This window comes from Salmo salar, chromosome ssa18 (assembly GCF_905237065.1).
Source record: "Salmo salar chromosome ssa18, Ssal_v3.1, whole genome shotgun sequence".
In the NCBI taxonomy this organism is placed as follows: Eukaryota; Metazoa; Chordata; class Actinopteri; order Salmoniformes; family Salmonidae; genus Salmo; species Salmo salar.
This window is the reverse complement of record NC_059459.1, coordinates 16,870,316-16,893,436: the sequence shown is the minus strand read 5'-3', so window position 1 is coordinate 16,893,436 and position 23,121 is coordinate 16,870,316. Positions and strand designations below refer to the sequence as shown.

At 42.7% G+C, this 23,121-nt stretch overlaps 1 protein-coding gene across 1 annotated transcript in view; it reads left to right on the top strand.

The window, feature by feature from the left end:
• Nucleotides 1-23,121, top strand: part of rin2a (Ras and Rab interactor 2a) — a 66,875-nt gene that overhangs the window by 38,689 nt on the left and 5,065 nt on the right. The window contains exons 3-8 of the mRNA XM_014154583.2: nucleotides 2,221-2,321; nucleotides 3,886-4,096; nucleotides 4,798-4,909; nucleotides 5,835-5,907; nucleotides 8,481-8,572; nucleotides 16,494-18,035. Of these exons, the coding sequence (XP_014010058.1) occupies nucleotides 2,221-2,321; nucleotides 3,886-4,096; nucleotides 4,798-4,909; nucleotides 5,835-5,907; nucleotides 8,481-8,572; nucleotides 16,494-18,035 (2,131 nt within the window). The remainder of the gene's footprint in view (nucleotides 1-2,220; nucleotides 2,322-3,885; nucleotides 4,097-4,797; nucleotides 4,910-5,834; nucleotides 5,908-8,480; nucleotides 8,573-16,493; nucleotides 18,036-23,121) is intronic.

The following is a 23,121-nucleotide window of genomic DNA, read 5'->3' as shown; positions in this document are numbered from 1 at the left end:
TTTACACTAGATATTGTGAACTATTGCTAATGTAAATAATTCAGTATAGAAGCTGATGTCGTTTAACCCCTGTGCGGCCTCGGACATCCAGCGAAAAATCCTATCGCTATTAGCATAACAAAATTTAATAATTTTCTTTTTCAATTTTTTTTTCAAATGATATCGTTTTATAGATACACCTCTCCTGAATCGAACCACGTTGTCCGATTTCAAAAAGGCTTTACAGCAAAAGCAAAACATTAGATTATGTTAGAGGAGTATATCGTAAAAGTAGCCACACAGCCATTTTCCGACCAACCACATGCATCACAAATAACCAAAAAACAGCTAAATGCAGCACTAACCTTTGACAATCTTCATCAGAAGATGTGTTACACAATACATGCATTCTTTTGTTCGATAAAGTTCATATTTATATATAAAAACAGCATTTTACATTGGTGCGTAACGTTGACTAACTATTTTCCCTCAAATGCATCCAATGAAACAGCGCTACAATTTACTAAATTACTATTCTAAAACATTTTTAAAATGTAATATTGTCATTCTAAGATTTATAGATGAATATCTCTTGAAAGCACCTGTAATGCCAGATTTAAAAATAACTTTACTGGGTAATCACACTTTGCGATAAAAGGGGATGCGATACTCAGAACAATAGGCTAGCAATAGCAATAGGCTAGCCATCTTGGAACAATCGCATATCAAATCTAGTCTTGTATACTATTGTCAATAATCCCTTACCTTTGATTATCTTCATCCTTAGGCACTTCCAGGAATCCCAGGTCCACAACAAATGTATTTTCGTTCGAAAAAGTTCATTCTTTATGTTCCATTAGCACGTTCTGAAGGCTGCACCAAAAGTTCCGACGTGCGCGGGGCTACTCTTTCAACAAAATGCATTTTTTTCTTATTTAGGTTCGTTCAAACATGTCAAACGTTGTATAACATAAATCTTTAGGGCCTTTTTCAACCAGAGCTCCAATAAGATTCGAGGGGGACGATTGCATTGTGTTTCAAAACGTTTCGAAAGGGGAGGGTAACCAGGGGCGCCGGCGTCATAATGGTGATGGCCCTCTCCGTGTGACCACGTTCCACAGCGTGTCATTCTGTCAGTTTTCACAGTAGGAGACTCAAATCACTTTGTAAAGACTGGGGACATCTAGTGGAAGCAATAGGAAGTGCTCAATGAACCATAGCTCACGGTGTGATTAATAGGCAATGTGATGAAGTTGAGTTCGCAATTCAGAATTCCACTTCCTGTTTCGATCTGTCTCGGGGTTTTGACTGCCATATGAGTTCTGTTATACTCAGACACCATTCAAACAGTTTTAGAAACTTTAGGGTGTTTTCTATCCACAAGTATGAATTATATGCATATCCTAGCTTCTGAGTTTGAGTAGTAGGCCGTTTAAAATGCGCTGTGGCGCCCCCTATCCTAGGCGACCGTCAAGAGGTTAAGCATGGCTAATGTGGTTATTTAGGGAAGGTTGTATTGTCTAAATCTATTGGATTCTAGGATTAAGCATGTGTTAAAGCTTCCGTTTGCTCTTCTCCGGCTGTGTGTCTTGGCAGTGAGCTGTAGTGGGAGAGTAGCAGGCGTGCATGTGTGTGTGGTTTGCTGACTGGTGTTCATTTATGGTTGGACTAACAAGGAGCAAGGAATGGCTGTAGAAGCATAGACTCTGAGGATGGGGTATGGGTGCGTGTATGAGTCCAGTCAGATTTCACAGTGGTGTGTGTGAACTCAGTTAATTTTGTGTTCATGTGTTTGAAACAGTGACCTATACTGGATATGACTGGTCTGTGGAAAAATTCTAAATTGGACTATTTGTTTTGCATGGCTGGATTTATTTATCTTGTAAACTTCAGTATCAGCGTGAGATGTTTTAGGCTAGAGGATGTTATGTGAGTTTGGCGTCTCTTCTGGTTTGTTTTGTCTAGGAATGGGTATTTTTCTCTTTCCTTGTAGTCTTGGCCAGTCAGTAAAGGGGAAGTGGCTCTTCTGAGGAGAGGGTGGACGCACACACACACTGGGAGGTGACTAACATTTTCCCAGCTCCTGAGTCTGCAGGAATAAGTGAAAAGTAGTCTCACACAAATACAAGAAATGTACACACACACTCTCACTCGGTTTCATTTTTTTCTCAACTTGGTTGCTTCTATCACTCTGCCTTTAGCCCTCATCACTGATCATTCTCCCGTCTTTCTGTACTGTAGCTGATCGACTCGTTTGCCTGGGAGATCGGGACTCTGAAGAGGGAGGTGGTGCAGAAGGCTGAGCCAGCAGAGAGAGACCCAGAGCCTGTCATACTACAGGGGTAAGTGTGTGTGTGTGTGTTTAAAACAGACAGGCAAACTGACTAACAAAATTGTTCTTTCTGTATATCCGTTTACTCTAGTACCGGTATGATGAGCAGACTTGCTTCAGCTTCCTTCATGGGCTGATGTAGAACTAACGTTAGCTGTGCATGTTAGAGGGAGAGGAAGCGGTGGAAGACATTGAAACTGTGATTGTTTCCTTAAGGAAGGAGTAGAATATCCTTTCAGACCGCTGTTGCTTGTTCAAATGTCATAACAACAGTTGTTAAATTCATTGTTACTGGATGCTTGATAAGAATGATTAATGATGATGAGTGCCAGTTGGAGTAACGCTGATTTTAGTTCCACTGTAATTCCCTGTGTCCACCAGCAGGTGTGGATAGTGTGCTCTGGTCATTCACATAGCGGAGTTTCATCATGTCATTGTGTTGACAGGATGTCAGAGGGATCTGACAGTGGAAAGAGTATAAGAGTAGAGGATTTTCAAAGTGAACACCAAGCATATTTGTGTAAATTAGATTATGGGTTACGGGTTACCTGACATTAGGTACATAATAATGACATGTAGATTATAATAAAATATACCCAGTATCGGCATCATTTTGTAGATTGCTAAATATTAGTGCTGAGCCATTAGTCATTTTTGAGGTCGTTTCGGTTCGATTATAAAAAGGGAATCGTGTTTTTCTTAGTTGTGATTGCATACATTTTCATACTGGTCACCTGTGGGAATTGAACCCACAACCCTGGTGTTGCAAGTGCCATGCTCTACCAACTTATTGTGTGGGTTGAATGCTGTAGCAACACAGAATAAAATAATGAATAAAAGTCCCATGATGGTAGTGACTGCCCATTACTGCTTATTACTTATTAACCATCATTTATTACTTTACTTTAATAAAATATTTCAGTTATTGTGTATATTACACATGTTTTATTTGATGACTTTATTATTTAATCCAACTCATCTCTATAGAGCTGCTGTCTGACAAAATCACTATTTAGTAGTTCTTCAAAGCAAATAAGGCATACTTTTATGACTGCTGAATACCAACTATCAATCACTTAGATCAGGGATGGGCAACTCTGATGGGGGTTCGGGCCACAAAAAAAACAGAACTCCTAATGAGGGGCCGCAGTGGCTCGGGGGTCTGCGTACCCAGCACCCATTTCTGAAGAAGTACGAGTGGTGAGGGATACGGGCCTCAGTAGGCGTGCTTGCTTTGGGTCATTTCAATGTTAGATGTTGTTGGGTACATTTGTCCTTCTACACTGAAGTACTGTTCCTCCTGGGCCATTATGCTTTTCTCAGTATTGAAATCCATTTATAACTATGATTCATCTCAATATTACTAATTGGCTCTCATGCTAAATGGTCCAGTTTTATTATTAGTCTGTATCTGTGTGTGTATCTGTGTATGTGCACTTGTGCATGCTTGCTTTTCTCTCTGTCTGTGTGTGTGTGTGTGTGTGTGTGTGTGTGTGGGGGGGGGGTATTACTATCAGGAAACATATAGAGGATTTAAAGGTATATTTCTAATTTTATCTCTTCCTCTCACTCAGGCTGGATGGGGAAGTGGGAGGTCTGTTCCTACAGGCTCCTCCCTGTGTTGGTGTGGGGGCACGGCTGGCTGGAGCTAGAGATTCAGGCTACGACTCGTTGCGTAGAAGGATGAGTGTGCTGGACAGGCTGGTGCAGACGCACGTTGTGTGGCTGCAGCTGGGACTTAACCATGCAGACTCCACAAGCATACTGGAACCGCAGCCCACCGGGGTGAGACCAGATACACTCAGTCATTCTAATATATATATTTTTTTTTATTCTCCAAAGAACTGATTGTGAAACAGGAGTCAATCAAGTTTTCCATGGAGTTTCCATGCATAAAGCTTACACTGTTATACAAGATAATCAATGATACATCTCATCTAAATACACAGTAGTTTATTTTGATCACTTGTAAAAAAAAAATGTTGATCCTTTATTTAACCAGAGAGGTCACACTGTGATTTCCATCTCTTTTTTAAAGCTGTATAGATAGTCAACACAACATTAAAACATCTCCACAGATAGTCAACACAACATTAAAACATCTCCACAGATAGTCAACACAACATTGAAACGTCTCACACAGATAGTCAACACGACATTGAAACGTCTCACACAGATAGTCAACACGACATTGAAACATCTCACACGGCTGTTTCATTCCATTTAAAGAGCAGAGCCATTTATTTGACAGCCATTTCCGTGTAGGTATTACAGAAACAAGTTTTAGGTGCATCAGTTACTTGACCCTACCATTAAACTCCTATTCATGCAACAACAACCTCACAATACGCAAAGACACCGTGACAATCTCACACAATGGAGGACTAATGGAGACATATACTTTCGAAGTATCTGATATTCTCCATTTCAACGTTTTTATTGTTGTCTGTGTTTCTCAAGTTGCTTTTTTTTAACCCTGGCTGCAGACGTTTCTGGTGAGGAAGTCAACTACCCTGCAGAGGAAGGTGATCTCTCTGCGTATGCATCAGGACTCTGAGACACCCGTCAAAGACTTCCCTGTGAAGGAGAGTCAATACAGTAAGCACCTGGCCTGTTCATTCCCATCGACTATGGATCTTTATCATCCAAATGTATCCTGCAAATACATGTGGTTATTATAAGCTTATTCTCAACACAAAAAAAGAAAACAATTTCCCTCTGATCATTTGAATATTCTATTCTATTGTATTCCTTTTGCTCTCTGTGGATTTCCCCTGGGGGTTTTCACCCTCCTGAATCAACACCAGTGCTGAAGTGTTGCTGTCACAGTTTACTACTGTCTAGTACAATATGTGACGTCATCCTGGGCCTCAACATTCTCTTCTCTCTTTCTACATACATGTGGAAGACATTTCAGTTGAATGCATTCAACTGGCTAGGTATCCCCCTTTCACTTCCCTTTCCATACTCCTAGGTCAATGCCGAGAGCATTTGGAGTTTCCCAAAAACCTATTTCCTAATACTTACCTAGTGAAAGTAGTTATGTGTTATGGAGTCACACATAAGCTAACCTTAAACAAGGCTTAATATAGCCACGGCTTGTTGACGTTCTTGAAGTGAATAGAAACATCTTATTAGGCTATTTGTTGGTTGTGTTATCCCAGAAAATGTCTCACCAGGTATTTTTGCCTTTCTTTACTAATGCGATGTAGCCTGGTAAGTGTGATGGCCTGTTGCAGCTTGTAAATGCACCAAATGCCTACTAGTTGTTGGCACACCCACTCAGCCATGCCAGCATGCCAAGAAAACAGACTTACCCTTCTGCAAATATGTGAGCAACAGTTAGCTACTCATGATAATGCTAGTGGTGTGTGTGTATATAGTATGACATAGTAGTTCCCAAGTGAAAACATCACTCCAACTCCCTTCTTCCATCTAGGAATATTGCCATGCTTTTGTTCTGATTATGCAAATACAGCTTCTGATTTTGAAGTTCCCTAAATATAAATGTATCCCATCACAGCATTCTCCTTGGAGGGATCGGGCCTCGGCTTCGCAGACCTGTTCCGTCTTGTGGCCTTCTGCTGCATCAGCAGGTAACACACACACACACACACACACACACACACACACACACACACACACACACACTACCTTTCTCATCCTAGTTATAAATCACCTATTCCTTTTGAAGAGGAACACATGGAGCCCAGAAGTTACTGAAAGAACCATGCTTCAGTTGAAGTACAGAGAATGGCATTTACTGGTCACCTCATCACTTCATGTTATTGCACTGAGACTATTGCACTGTTTTCTTCGAAAGCTAACAATGTCAGTCGAGTCTGCACTATAACAATTCTAATTACATATTGACTTGGTTAGTTGAACAAGCTCAAGGCTTTTCAAACAATGCTATTAAAGCTTGGCTAAAACTTGGAGGTTGAGCTTGATTGAAAACATTCTTGTCTGGTGGTGGTGAATGGCAACCTGTCAAGGCCACAAATCAACGGGGGTGGGGGGTGGAAAGCAGGAACTGTCTATGAGGAAGAAAACAGGCCTTGAACTGTCTGTAGCTTGTGTTTACGTATAGAGACGGAACAAAACTGCAAACAAAACATAAGGGGTCAAAGATTATAATGAACTTTGTACAGTATGATTTCAACTGAGTGCATGGCTCAAAGTTCTCATTCTGTTTAGAGTTTTTTGTATTTTATTAGGATCCCCAATAGCTGTTGCAGAAGCTACTCTTCCTAGGGTCCACACAACATGACATAATACAGAAAATTAATGCTTTATCGTTTTTTTAAACCAGGTTTGTTTTTTTTTTTATTAGCAATATGAGATGGAACGGAGTTCCATGCAATAATGGCTCTATATATAGTACTGTACTCTTTCTTGAATTTTTCTGGATTTGGGGGCTGTGAAAAGACCCCTGGTGGGGTAAGTGTGTGTGTCAGAGCTGTGTAAGTTTCCTATGCAAACAATTTGGGATTCAACACATTCATGTTTCTTATAAAAAGAAGTGATGCAGTCAGTCTCTCCTCAGCTCTTAGCCAAGAGAGACTGGCATGCCTTGTATTTATATCAGCCCTCTGATTACAATGAAGAACAAGATGTGCCGCTCTGTTCTGGGCCAGCTGCAGCTTAACTAGGTCTTTCCTTGCAGTACTCGACCACATGACTGGACAATAATCAAGATTACACAAAACTAGAGCCTGCAGAACTTGTTTTTGAGTGTGGTGTCAAAAAAGCAGAGCATCTCTTTATTACAGACAGACCTCTCCCCGTCTTTACAACCATTCAATCAATATGTTTTGACCTTGACGGTTTACAATCTGAGGTAACGGCAAGTAACTTGTTAAACAGCCATACCATTCATTACCAGATTCAGCTGAGGTCTAGAACTTATGGAATGATTTGTACCAAATACAATGCTCTTAGTTTTAAAGATGTTCAGGACCAGTTTATTACTGGCCACCCATTCCAAAACGGACTGCAACTCTTTGTTAAGGGTTTCAGTGACTTCATTAGCTGTGGTTGCTGATGCGTACATGGTTGAATTATCAGCATACATGGACACACATGCTTTGTTTAATGCCAGGTCATTAGTAAAAATAGAAAAGAGTAGAGGGCCTAGAGAGCTGCCCTGCGGTACACCACACTTTACATGTTTGACGTTAGAGAAGCTTCCATTAAAGAAAACCCTTTGAGTTCTATTGGATAGATGGCTTTGAATCCACAATATGGCAGAGGTTGAAAAGCCATAACGTATATGTTTTTTCAACAACAGGTTGTGGTCAATATCAAAGGCTGCACTGAAATCTAACAGTAAAGCTCCCACACTCTTATTATCAATTTCTTTCAATCATCAGTCATTTGTGTCAGTGCAGTGCATGTTGAGTGCCCTTCTCTATAAGTATGTTGTTAATTTGTTTACAGAGAAATAGCATTGTATTTGGTCAAACACCATTTTTTCCAACAGTTTGCTCAGAGCTGGCAGAAAGCTTATAGGTCTGCTGTTAGAACCAGTAAAGGCGCTTCACCACTCTTGGGTAGCAAGAATTACTTTGGCTTCCCTTCAGGCCTGAGGATAAGGACTTTCTTCTAGGCTCAGATTAAATATATGACTGCCTATGACAAAATAGCAGCCTTATTCTGCTCTTGGAACGATGTTGGTTACATTTTCTTGCCATGATAATGTCAATTAGAGCTTAGTAAATGTGCACTTCAGACTCATAAGTTATCTGAGACACAGGAAGAAACAGGGTGGGGTGCTGAGCCTCTTGGCCTGTGTGTCTGTCTGGCTCTCTCTCTCGCTCTCTCTCTCTGTGTGTGTGTGTGTGTGTGTGTGTGTGTGTGTGTGTGTGTGTGTGTGTGTGTGTGTGTGTGTGTGTGTGTGTGTGTGTGTGTGTGTGTGTGTGTGTGTGTGTGTGTGTGTGTGTGTGTGTGTGTGTGTGTGTGTGTCCACTCCTCTCTCTAGCCCAAGAAACCACACATGGGACAAACACTAGTTAGGGAAGGGCTGTTTGGTCACCCCAATTAAATGACTCACTACAGGGACAGTGATTAATTTCCTATCTCTTACTCTCTCTCACTCCATTTTCTTTTTGTCTGTCTTTCTCACTCATTTTCATCTCACATATTGACTCTGTCTGCCTCTCTCTCTTAGGGATGTCTTGCCATTCACCCTAAAGCTTCCTGAAGCCATCTCTGCAGCCAGGACACCAACAGACTTGGAGGAGGTGGCCAAGCTAGGAGCAGGTGAGTGTCCACTAGACTGATACTGTGCGTTTGTATTGATAATGCATGTCTGAAGCATGAAGATTAAAAGTGTAGCCTCACTTTGTATCTGGATGGTCATTGACTGCCTGCTAGTTGACTGTAGTGGCTTTAGAAAAGTATTGTTAGTACCTTAGGTCTAATCCCACATCTGTTCTGTTTAAAACCAAGCTTTTCTTCCTCAGGGTGTTCTCGTAAATCACATTTAACCACATTCTCCAAGTTAAACTAGTAAAAGCCCAAAGTGACATGGCTCAATGAGTCACCCATAAGAACAATGCCTCTCTGAGCCCCAAATCAGTGCTGCTCAGCTGGGCACATGATCAGGAGAGCACTGGGGCTCTGGAGCCCCTAAGTAGGCCTCACTGGGGTATTAAACCTCATACTCGGTCATGAACCACTCTCTGTGCAATGTGCTCAAAGCCGTAATGTCACTCTGCCTGGCTGCATCTGAAAGAGTTGATATACAGTACAGGCATATACTAGCCTCTACAAAGACACTGATTTGATAACACCCTTCCTTTGGTGTGGTTTCGAGTGATCTTCACACACAACAGGCCCACTGTGTAATTTTCCCAATGAGGAATGTGAGCAGACTGCATTGAGACTTGAACAATGATTGTGTGTGTGTGTGTGGACGTAGATGAGCGTCAGTGAAGGTTCACATGGATTTTAATGACATTCATATAGGTGACCATGCTGGAGATGAGCTGTGTGTGTAGGTAGGCTATGTCGCGTCACTGAAATGTGGCTTTGGACCGAACAAAAGACACCAGTGCTGAGTTCTGACGTCTGCATCGGTAACCGCACCTGTGACGTGGGTCTAATTCAATACAATGGGGATGTGTCCATCTATGCTTCAGAGAAAGTCAACTCTTTCTTTCATCCTGTCGGTCTCTATTCAACCCTTTGTCAGAAGATGAGCTTGATTGAAAAGAAGTACACAGTAGCTGGACATACTAGCAAGGCTTGATAAAGACATTTTTTCAAGCAGCGAACCATTAGCTGACATTTCTGGCTTTCTTTACCAAGAGGCTAAACTTTGGCCAAGAATGAATTCACTTTGTCTATCATCTGTCTAAATTTCAGGTTTCCTCCCCTCATTGTCCTCAGCTCACCCTAGATTTTCCCAGCTGCCAGTTTTAGACAAAGACATTTCCCCCATTAGGTCACACCCTCAGTGTCTCAGGGCAGTGTTCAGGATGAAAAAAATGTACTGCAACGTTCAATTAAACGGAAACGGTGATGTTCTGAAAGACGAGTTGAAAAGCTGGGAGGGGTTGTGGTTTGGGGAACACTCCGCTGCCCTTTAAATACCTCACTTATTGCTTCAAGCCACACCCGACCAAACGGAGCAAACGTACCTCAGTCTGTTCAAGAACACTGAAGAATGTTTTGGGGAAATGTTCATTACAAACCATCAAGCAACATAGCAACTCAACAATACAGGGTTTCTGTTGCAACCAGTTTAACCCTTGCCTCCCCACATCGCACCACATCAGTTATTGTTAACACTTTGTGGATAAATGTGTGATATTTTGGTCTAAGACAAGTGATTTTCCCCCTATTATTTTATGTTTGGAACAGATTATCAATAATCAGATTATCAATAATAATATTTTCCACAACCCAACAAATATCAAAGATGAAATACCACTGCTATTGTTGACAAGGAACAAAAAATGACTTTAAAGGTAACCGGGGTGGAACTTTCACTAGGGACGGGAGGGTCATGTCCCCCCCACAATGGGTTGGGGTTATCTTTGTATGCATTTCTTTGATTGTTTTTATACTTGTAATGACAAAACAAAATAAAAAGTTGGCCACAAAGCTCACGTGTCACAGAGGACTCGTTAGAAGGGACTGACAAAATCTCACAGAATGACTGGGGGCAATTCATATAATGGAATTGTGATCTTCCTATGAATTTGGCTTCAGCAGTTGAACCGTTTTGGCTATTTGCAATTATGACCCCATGCCTGAAAGCTATGACTCTCAGGAATACAGAATGGCTGGGGAAAATGAATTTATATCCTGTTCTAAGAAAGATGAAATACACAATGATTGCCTGATGATCTTTCTTCTGCTTTCCTGAATCTTCCAATACCTGTATGATGCATTTCAATAACTTCTAAGCATACTTCATTCAGACTGAAACATATTTATTTATAAAGCCAGATTAAAAAGTGTAATCAAATAATTACATTTGTTTCGGATACCCCCAAGTGTCCTAAAATAGTGTGATGGTCCGTGTTATCACTATCTTAAAGGCACAGCGGAGTCAAAATGGGATTTTCTTGTGTAGCTCCTGTTTTGAGCATATCATTTAAACATATGCTGAGGGTATGAAACTAAATGTTCCAGGGCTAATGTTTTTATAATTTGGTGTTTTGAGGGAACAAAATAAAATGTTAAAGGATATCATCACTTTTTAGACTTTTTTTTCTTCTTCTCCATTTGCCCTGAATTAAGTCTATGGGGCCAGGAGAGGCTGTCATCCACTGTTGTTTCAAAAGCTACTGCTAGCTTGAGCTAGATTAACCACAAACCATAGGGATAGTGGCAAGCTCACCGTGTTCAAAATTGCAAAACAAATCAACTCAAACACTTGTCTGGCTAATTAAGTTTGAAGACATTTGATATAGAGGGAGTCTTCATTAAGACCATCAAAAGTTGTCTTTGTACTTAATGTTTGCTTCTCTTTTTTATGTTCATTTTGTTCACGGTGCAACAAAATATTGATTATTGAATTACCGTTGCTCTAGTTCAGTCTTATGAATCACTTAAATTGTGTAGAAATGCAGGAAATTAGCTTTAGGTGGAGAAAATAAATTCTGGGAGAGTACCCCCTAATAGGTTTGGTCTCCAACCCACCGATAAAACCAAAGTTCCCCCCAGAAAGAAACTGTGAAAAGTGCAAGAGCTGCCAAAATGGAAGAATAACAAAAACAGCAGAGAAAAGTAAGTCTGAAAGGAGGAGTGGGGCAGGAAAAACTTTGCCAGAAAGCTAACGAGGGAGGGAGAGATTGAGAGAGAGAAACGGGGGGAGGAGAGAGTGCTCTGTTGACAGTCCGCCCCCATGCACTCGTTATCATGTGTGAGTCATAACAGTCTGTGTGTGTGAGACATGACAGCGAGGCTTCAGACTGGACGGCAGTGTGCTCTAGAGGTCTCTCACACTAGTGAACTAAAATCAGAGCTGGTCTTTGTCTGCTGATGTGAGAACAGTAAGTCAACGTTTCTCTGGTCTTACATTGTGATGTGACTTTGGCTGAATCTGTTACGGCTTTGTCTTTTATTGTTCTAGAGTCTCTGCGTTTGCTCTGTCTAGTACAGCTCTGTTGTATGTGCTCTTCAGTTGGACGTGTCTCTTGCAGTAGGTTAGTTCCGTCATATGCTGCTTTTCGACTGCAACACCAGTGTTACACTAGTGTATACGCCCTTATGTTAAACTAGGGACATTGTGTTTCCGTAGCTAGGGCTGACAGTGAGGACTTGTGAAGAGCCGAATCCACAACCTCTGCATAATCAAAACAGTTGCTTTGTGAGAAGGTGTTCAAGTTCACAGTTATCCTCTTACGTAAATGAAAGCTGAAAAGTACCTGTGGCCTGGCTTTGGCCCCAAGTAAGAGAAGGTCCGCCGGAGCCAATGTCCAGTGATACTCGGGTCCTGGCCCGGGGTAAATCCTGTATGGAAATGCACCAATGGTGTCTTTGGTTGGTACATGGTTTTGGTTGCTAAGTTGGTGGCTGTGTTCAGTAGTGACCAGCGCTGTTCTTTCTAAGTCTTCTATGGTTATATCATACTGATTTGGTATGTTATTGTATTGCTGTTATGTAGACTGGTATGGTTGTACTTATATGCAACAATGTGTTAATATGCTTTTGTATTAATACTGTGTAATGTAGGCATTGGCAACGTGGTATGATGACAGTAGCTTAATAGACTCGATAGTCTAATGTCAATGTTTATTGGCATTGTTTTATTAGCCTACTTTTCAGTTACTACGTTGTTGTTATTATCAGGTTATTGTAGCCTCTGTATTAATGTAGAACATCACTGCATGTTGCTTTGTGTTGATATTATATTACAGTATTATGCTATCCTAATGTTGCTCTGTAGTGTAATAGAATGACTGACTCCTGCAGCGTTTGACCAGTAATGTTATTGTGAGTTAGGGCAATATTGAAATAATGTAGGCGTAATATTGGCATGATGTTAGTGTTATCTTACTAGTGCTGAGCGATTTAGGTTTTTACACAACTAATTGAGCAACGTCAGTTCAATTATTTGATTTCCATTTCATTCTGTTTTTTTCAGTGAGCTCAATGCACACATTGCACAGTTTCTCCCCCCAAAAATACTCAGCAATTTACACAAAATACCGCATAATAACAAAGTGAAAACGGGTTTTTAGAAATGTTTGCAAATGTATTAAAATTAAAAACAGAAATACCATATTTACATAAGTATTCAGACCCTTTGCTATGAGCTTCGAAATTGCGCTCAGGTGTATCCTGTTTCCATTGATCATCCTTCAGATGTTTCTACAACTTGATTGGTGTCCACCTGTGGTAAATTGAATTATTTGGACATGATTTGGAAAGGCACACACCTGTCTATATAAGGTCCCACAGTTGACAGTACATGTTAGAGCAAAACCCAAGCCACAAGGTCGAAGGAATTGTCTGTAGAGCTCTGAGACAGGATTGTGACGAGGTACAGATCTGGGGAAGGGTACCAAAAAATTTCTGCAGCATTGAAGGTTCCCAAGAACACAGTGGCCGCCATCATTCTTAAATGGAAGAAGTTTGGAACAACCATCTCTGCAGCACTCCACCAATCAGGCCTTTATGGTGAAGTGGCCAGACAGAAGCCACTCCTCAGTAAAAAGCACATGACAGCCTGCTTGGAGTTGCCAAAAGGCACCTAAAGGACTCTGACCATGAGAAAGAAGATTCTCTGGTCTGATGAAACCAAGATTAAAGTCTTTGGCCTAAATGCCAAGCGTCACATCTGGAGGAAACCTGGCACTCACAGCATGATGCTGCCAGCATGCTTCACCGTAGGGATGTTTTTCAGCGGCAGGGACTGGGAGACTAGTCAGAATCGAGGAAAAGATGAACGGAGCAAAGAGATCCTTGATGAAAACCTGCTCTAGAGCACCTCAGGACCTCAAACTGGGGCGAAGGTTCACCAGGACAACGACCCTAAGCACACAGCCAAGACAATGTAGGAATGGCTTCGGGATAAGTCTGTGTCCTTGAGTGGCCCAGCCAGAGCACAGACTTGAACCCGATCGAACATCTCTGGAGAGACCTGAAAATAGTTGTGCAGCGACGCTCCCCATCCAGCCTGAGAGGATCTGCAGAGAAGAATGTGAGAAACTCCCCAAATACAGGTGTGCCAAGCTTGTAGCGTCATACCCAAGAAGACACGAGGCTGTAATCACTCCCTAAGGTGCTTCAACAAAGTACTGAGTAAAGAGTCTGAATGCTTATATAAATGTTATTTCAGGTTTTTTTTTGTGTGTTTTTGCTTTGTCATTATGGGGTATTGTGTGTAGATTGATGAGGAAAGAAATCTGTTGAATCCATTTTAGAATAAGGCTTAACAAAACTAAAATATGGAAAAAGTAAAGGGGTTGAATACTTTCCGAATGCACTGTAAATTAGATGTGCAATGTAGTAGGGAGTTATAGTTTCCAACAGGCCAATATTTTACATAATTACCACAGAAAACGTGGTAATTAACTACAATGACCATAATCTATTGCATGCCTACTTGTCTGTTTCTTTTATGCCTGCTACGTTAGGTTAGTGTGTGGGGGGCAGACACGGAGAGGGAGAGAACAGCGAAAGGAATGCGCGACAGAGCAATTGCTTCATTTCTCTCCGGGGAAAATACATGATCTAAGTGATTGAATGTTGGTATAAAAGTATGGCTTATTTACTTTAAAGAACTACTAAATAGTGACTTTGTCAGACAGCGTAGGCAGCAGCTCTAGAAATGATTTGGAATTAAATCATAAAGTCATCCAATAATATAATATACACAACTGAAATATTTGATTAAAGTAATGTGAATAAATGATGGTTAATAAGTGATAAGCAGTAATGGCAAGTCACTACCATCATGGGAGTTTTATTAGTTATTTTAGTCTGTGTTACAGCATTCAACCCACATAATGCATAGTAGGCTTGCCAGGATACCAACATTTTACAAATGACACGATACCAGGCCATGTATCACAATACCAAGCAGTTTCACATTGAATTTAACTTCACAGTGTTCAGTGTATAATAGAATACTGCATAGACTGGCTGATTTGCTCATATTTGCTAAGGCCTACCAGTTATTTGGCTGGAGGAAGGAATACTGTATACATGGATAATGATCTGCATGTCATTATGCATGTATAAGGGGAAAACGCTATCAAACCTTCTTTACTCTTCAGTTAACACACACACACACACACTCTCCCTCCCTTCCTCACACTCTCCATCTCCCTCACTCTCATAGACACACACCACTCTATCTCCCACAAATACATACACTGCTCCCAGCTTTTAAAACGATAGGTTCAAAACAGAATTGAAGGAGCACCAGAAAGAAATAGATTTTTGGTTTAGTTTAGGCTTACATTCGGCCTATATGAATCCTGCCTTTTTGAAGCACATCGGATTCTTTTCCTTTCTTCCTGTCAATCAAATTTTCCTAAACCTACTGTCAAGTTACCAGGTTTTTAGCTAGAACAACATTGTTATCAAACCAGTAATTAGCGACCAGTGATTAGTTTAAAACGGCCCACGACATGGTTTGTGAAATTATGTAAAATACGTGCGAATCACGGTAGGAGAAAAAAGGCATTTCCAGTAATATGAGTGATATTATTTTAAGTGTTTAGACTAGAGACCAGCCGTTTTATTCGCTGTAAAGCTGCAAGCATGCCTTTCGCAAAGCCATGCTCCATTTCCCCTCTGACACTGAGGCTGCATGACGGGGGAACTTGCAAAGTCTCCTCGAACTGGTCTGTGCTCTTGGTTATAACAGACGATGAAATGATACAATGCATCAGCATTGCTTGCTTTGCGCCGCACCAATGTAGCAAATGTACAAATCTAACAGGGTCTGCATCCCCGCTCGCCATCAGTACTAAATTATATATTTTTAAAACTGATGGAGGAATCGACACAGATGGCTACCGAGTGGCACAGCGGTCTAAGGCACTGCATCTCAGTGCAAGAGGTGTCACTACAGTCCCTGGTTCGAATCCAGGCTGTATCATATCCGGTCGTGATTGGGAGTCCCATAGGACGGCGCACAATTGGCCCAGTGTCGTCCGGGTTAGGCCGTCATTGTAAATAAGAATTTGTTCTTAACTGACTTGCCTAGTTAAATACAGGTTAAAAAAAGAGCGGACGGAGAGGAGCAGGTGAGCGAGGGCTGGTAGGGGATGGGGCTGGCTGATTACAGCTACCATGTGATATGAGCATTAAAGTGAAATGGATATTATTAGACCTGTGCATATTAGAGACTAATGGCTGTTGCTTAAATTCAACTGACTTTCTAAACATTTTATAACAGGCGCCAGCGGGTTCTTTAGATTGGTAGTGCTGGAAAAACAAACGGTACTGCGCTATTCTAAAATGTTTGTATCATAAGTATCATGATGTTTTGGTACCGTGATATTACCGCGGTACGGGTATACCGTGCAACTCTAATGCATAGTGCATTTAATGTTTAAAAAAACGTATGGAAATAGAAAACTGATTTTTATTTTATTGTTTTATAATTGAACCGACCTCAAATAGCACTAATCACTCAGCACTATATCTTTCAGTAATGTTGCTGTTGTAGTGACTGTTCTGATTGTCTCCCTCTCCTGTCTCTGCCCCACAGGCTTCTGGGACTCTGAGCATTGCTGCAAGAGTTCTGTCTCCCGGTTGTCCGGGACAACCATCCAGGACCAATCACCCAGCCCACTGGTCACCCGCACCCCGTCCCAGCTTGAGTGTTGCCAGTCCAACGGGGCTCTCTGCTTCATCAACCCCCTCTTCCTGAAGGTTCACGACCCAGAGGGGGGCAACCACACCCCTCCCTCCTCCACCAGCCACTACAACAACCTCCACCACCTAAACAACAATAGTACTACAACAACTACAGCAACAACGGTACAAGTTCAACAGCACTGTACCAGCAACCCAGAGCAACTTATCGACTGCACAAACAGCCCTCAACCCCCTAGCAACAGCCCTCAGAGTCCTAGCCCTGGCAACAGCCCCCAGCATCATAACAACAGTGTGAGCCAGGCTAAGAGCGTGTCCCGCCCCCCACCGCCTCGCCCCCCACCTCCCCACTGTGCCCCCCGTCGCCCTGCCCCTCCTCAACGCCAGTGCAGCATGCCTGAGAAGATATCCTGGATCAACCCCCCCAAAGAGAAGGACAGGGTGGGAGAGAGGGAGAAAGGAGGAGAAAGGGAGAAGGGCAGTAGCCTTCTCTCCCGCCTGGGCTCCTCTCTCAGCATCAGTCCATCCTCTTCTTTCCTCTTATCCTCCCCTCCTAAGAAGCTCAGCATCAGTGCCCCTATCTCTATCCCCTTGTCCCTCTCCTCCTCCCCAAGTAGGCCGAAACCCACGCCGCCAAGCGACGTCGACTGCCATCTTGCTCTCGATGACCAGACTATTGAGAACGCCATTTCTCTCAGTCTGGCTAAGCTGTCACTGAGAAACACCACCACCCCTGATGACAACACAGAGGGAAACAGTCCGTCCACTCAAGACCCAGCCCCCTCCCGTCGAGAGGAAGGAGGAAGCGAAAGAGGAGGAAGAGGAGGAAGAGGGGACAGTGTGCAGCGCCTGAGCGACATGAGCCTTTCCACCGAATCCTCTGCCGACTCACTAGACTTTTCCCAGGGCTTCTTCCCCCCTCTCTCTGAACCCAGCCCCCCCACCACCAACAACCTGGTCCTGCCCCCCCTCATCCACCCCTACAGCAGCATGGAGGAAGATGACGATGATGAAGACGAAGCAGACTTCGGCGGGAGCCTGGAGAGCGACCAAGACCAGGACCTGACCATCACCCCTCCCGGGCTGCACACCAAACGGCGAGCCAGCGCCGGGGCCATGGTCATCCAACGGGCCCTCAGGGGCCACCTCCGTAAGATGAGTGGGGTGTTCAACTCTCTGATGACCCCAGAGAAACGGGCCATACGGAGAGTCCTGGAGCTGTCGAGGGATAAGGGCTCTTACTTCGGCTGCCTGGTGCAGGACTACCTGAGCTTCCTGCAGGAGGGAGGCGGCAGCCAGGCCTGGCAGTGCCACGCATCAGGACTGGAGCTGCTGCAGACGCTACGCCAGTTCATCACCCAGATGAAGAGCTACCTGCGGCAGAGCTCTGAGCTGGAGCCCCCCATCGAGTCACTCATCCCAGAGGACCAGATCGGTGAGTAGCAAGGGGTGTGTAACAATGTGTGGGTTTTTACTGTTATACAACATTTGTGCAACTGTTGGACATCACACCGGTCAATGTTGGTTAACCGTTGCATAAAAGTTGATAGTTTGCTAAATGTTACAGTAAAAATGTACGTTGAACTTGTTTTGAAGTTGTTCCATCGTCATCTCTGAAATGGTTAATATTTGACATTGAAACAACCAAACGACTAAAGAAAATCATAAACCGTCATATCTGAAAATATGCCAACTGGACAACACTATGTATGCCTTTAGCCAAGGCGAGAGCAGCTCAGTATGCACATCTGTGTGAGCTGGCGGTTTTGGTCAGGATGATTACAGTTCTTTGGAATGCGTCTCAGAATAGGAGTTGTGGTCGTTGAAGCAGCAGGAGTTGAGTTACAGACAAACCGGTTAACCAATGGGATACAAGAGATTGGGATACTTTATTGCTAGTGAGACAACAGTGCTAGCATTTAGATTGTGTTATCCTTGGCCTTTATGACACACTGGCATGTCAAACACCTGCCCAGGGCAGGGGCTTAGAGAAAGGCCAAGGTATTCATGTGTGGGAATTATTGGGATTAGAAACTGGCCCAAATGTAAACAGTGAAAACGAATGTTTCAGCCAGAGAGGGTCCTTCTGTGAACTAACCTGTTCCCACTGGTCCTTTTCGAAGTTGGCAGAGGAAGAAGACAATATACCATAGAGCTGTGAAGCAGTAACACATGGGAGGTGTATTTGATCCTTACAAAACCATTTTCCTGTTTACTGTGTGTCAGGAACAATCATCAAAGAGATGGCTCTCTTTAAGACAAAGACAGTAAAATCATTCTTGATTGACAACTAATCCAAGGATTTCATGCATCACGATTAGTTTTCCTGCAGTGTTTGGTAATCGGAATTGTTACGCAATGTTTTTGCTGCTGCATAAAGTGTTTTCAGTTGAGCTGAATTAATTGCCTCTCCAGATGTGCTTCAGTGGCTGTTTGCCAAGTAAGCAAACTTCTCCTGCTCGACCATCACTTCTCTTCTTTCTATCCTTCTCCAACTCGCCCACTTCCAATCACAGACAGTGTCTTTGTTACAAACCGCTAAATCTCTCCCTCTTTTTCTATCCCTTTCTGTGTTGACAGCACTTGCATTTGTCTGTGGGTGTATGAGGCAAGAGCATGGAGCGGGAGAGGGAGGGGCGAAGAGGGAGGGGGGAGAATGGGACCCTTGTGTCTCCTTAAATTAACCCACTTGGCAGTTTTTCCTTCTTTTGGCTTCATTGCTATGCTCAGTGCCAAGTTGAGCAACAAGTTGTTTTGAAGCTCTGTTTATGGGCCTGTAAGGAGTTTGTGGAAGGGAGACTCTATTGCCCAATTCCAACTCCACCCCTAGACCCTAAGCACTTCATGTAGATCTGAAAGGATTGGACAGACATTAGCAATAGCGATAGCTTGCTCCACATGGCCCTCTGTTAGCCTAGGTGGAAATTTCACCATATGAACACCATTCATTTAGGACTCACAAGTACTATGTAGGGGCTATAGATAAAAAAAACAATAGGGACATGAAGGGGGAAGAGTGGGGGCTGTTGGAAATGTACGAGGGGTAGCCTATCTTCAGGCAGAGTACTCACGAGGAAGTAAACAGAGTCCATATCAGCTGCAGCCCTGAATTTGGCGACAGCTCAGATTGGATGACCTTAACATACCTCTAGATTACAGGGCTATTTTTACACACTGTGACTTTTGGGGAAATGTGACAAGAATAGTGTGAGCTATTAGTTGTAGTTGTATTGAGAGCTATAGTGAATATACTGTCAGGGGATTTCTCTTTGCGCTGTGAGTGTAAACCCGTGTTAGCCTCAATGTGCTTCTCAGAGAGGCAATCTGTCACTATGTGGCGGCACGATGGCGCTGGAATGGTGTGGGATGTGAGAATGGATTCACTTCTCGTCTGTCCCTCCCTCCCTCCCTCCCTCCCTCCAGTTCACGTGCAAGCTCTGCATGGAGGATGTGTTGAGTGAGATTGCGGGTGAGGGAGTTTGTTTTGGTGGGGATTTGAAGCGGAAGTGGCCCTCAGTACATACCGTACGTTTGTCCGTTTGCGTGTCTGTTAAGTGGCCTAATGGGAAATAAGTGTGTGACCATGGCTGATGAAAAGTCCTTTCTAAGTGGGAAAGCTCCTCTGTGTCCCCTCTCACACCACTCATCAAACTCCCACTTACTCACATTCACCTCTGACTTCTCTAAAGACAACCTGCTCATCTAGTATTTACTCATCTAGCATGTGTTGTAAGCCATACAGTGAGTTTAACAACTTCATTCAGGGATGCAAACTAGTCACCTTTCGACGAAATTCGCCTTTTTGAATCCAAAATAGGTGACTTACTTGATTCGTGTAGATCCGATGAGAAAAGTTGGGGGGGGGGATCACTACTGGCTTTAAGCGAACGAGTGATGCGCGTTTGGAGCTATACTGGCTGTATCCAAGGCTCAGCCAATCGTTCACATAACAACAGAATGCAGCGCAGCAAGCGACTGAAGAGAGAAGAGACAACCAACTTGCTAGTTACAGCATCAACTCGCACTCTGGAAAGACAGCAGAGAGTAGAAAGGCAGTTACAGCAGCGAGACCCCTGAACGATAACGAAGAGGTAGCATTAGGTGAGAAGCCTGACCACGGAGACGGGGGTGAGAAGGTGATGAAGAGTACTTCATGAGCTGTAACCGAAAAATAACTGCTATTTGGAAAGTTTGAGGTGAGGGAGAAAGTGTGGTGGAACAAGTATTAGCATTGTTAAGAATCTTGCTAGATAAGCTGGATCGAATTCTCCGTTAGCTAGCCAGAGAAATGTTGAGCAACATTAGCCAACTCATCTGATCAAATAATTGAGTTTATGGTGGGAAAATTAGCTTGCTAATAAAGTCAGACACAACATCCGATGAGCTAACATTAGTAACCTAACCAATTCGCTATAGTAGTGGAACGACCCTGGGTTTATGAGCACTGATATCGACTCTGCCGCTTGAGCATGCTTTCGCAGCACAGTCAATAGCGCGCTGGACTTCGGGCTACAAGGTCGAGGGTTCGAGACCTGCTCCCTGCCCCTTGCATTCAAGTTATAACGCGTTAGTTGCGCAATGGACCCTGGCAATCTCTGAAATGTTAACTAGCTAACGAACTAACCACCATTAACTAATGTTTCCCTCTACAGTCACTTGTGGTTAATTTTCAGAATGAGAGAATTAGGTGAAAATGAGGCATTGCTTGTTACACAAGTGGATTCAGGGATCAAGTGTAACTGGGCCTGGCTTAAACTGGATGCCACTAGAGGTGAAAGGAACACAACACACTTTCCCTCTTTCTCACTTTTGCTGGCATGTTGTAGAACAGATGTCCACAGGCAGAAAGTGTATAATGTGCAGTGTAGCCCAAAGATATTGTTTTTGTTGTGTTGAACTTGACAGTAACACGTGTGTGTGTGTGTGAGAGAGAGAGTGAGGGGGATTATATTTTTTTAACTCACTCACTTGAACTCAACTCAGTGAATGTTATTTTTGCACACATGTGCACTTGATCAATGTCTAGAGTGGCCACTATAATAGAGCAAAAATAGAATGCCTGTTTGTTTCATTCTATTTCTACTTTAAGATGTTTTTTTCCCAAGTGCAATATTTTATGTGTGTGTTCAAGTGTTATATTATAAAGACTGTCATGGCTAACTGCAATATTAGTGTATTATTTTTTTCTCAAGACCTTGATTGTCATTTGCAGTAAAGTCTAGGCAACAAATAACATTGGATTGCTTTCTTTACATTTTTTAGATTAGGTTCACATTAACCACCTTTAATTTTACACACAAACTGATCATGTAGATCACCTTCTTTGTTTAATTTAAAAAATAAATAAAAAGTGTCACCTTTTTGGGCCCTCACCAGTTTACATCCCTGTGCATTAGTACACTACAGAATTGCATGCTAACCCTCCAGGGTTCCATGTTATTACATTCCACAGTGCTAATGGCCCGAGTTATGAGCGGTACCAGTATGTAAGGAAGGACAGTAGCTTGAGGCACATTGTTTTAAAGACCAGTCCAGTGAAACTTGAAAATAACGTGCATGCAAAAACAAAGGCCACGGGGGATTTTGTATGGGTGCGTGTGTGTGTACATGTGTCCTCCCACTGGGAAACATGCACTGAGCCCAACCGCAGGTCTTTTAGTGCTGGCACTGCATTCCAGGGCTTTTAACCACTTTAACAGAACTACAAGGTACCAGGCTTGCTCTACCACAGTCCCCAGGTCCAGAACAGAGGTTGGTAAATGCACAGTATTAAATGGAGCCATGACTACATGGAACACTCTGCCACCCCAGGTAACTCAAGCTGGCAATAAAACCAGATTCAAAAAACCAGATAAAAAACCACTACTGCACAAAGGGGACTAGAAAAACACATAGTACAATACAAGATATATAAAATGGCTATGTATTTGACCTAGATATTGTCTGTATGTACTGATATGTAGACTGTGTGATGTTTTAATGTTTGTATTTCAGTCCTTGACTAATAATGTTCTGTACTAATGTATTATGTCATGTTTCATGTAGACACGAGAAGAGTAGCTGATGCTCTTGCAGTGCCTAATGGGGATCCTAATAAATACCAGGCTTGTTCATAGAAGATGACAAGTTGACTTTGATCAAATCTGACTAATTGTCACAAGTCTAGTGTAACCTGTTGGTTATTCTGCTTACTGGAAGAAATCTATTTTGTAATGCCAGTGTCTATTTTTAAACCATACATTTGATAATGATACAGTGATGGAACACCTACAAGGAAGGAAATGTGTTGCTGATCTTGACTTACGAGGAAGAAAGACACATTTATATGCATTACACACATTCTCAGACGGAGTGGTTAGCCTACTTTGAGACGTTTTGTCACACCTGAACTACTGTCCAGTTGTGTGGTCAGGTGCGGTAAAGAAGGACATAGGCACATTTGTAGTTGGTCCAGAACAGAGCAGCACGTATTACACTTAGATGTACAAGGAGGGAGAATGTCAATGACATGTATGTCAATC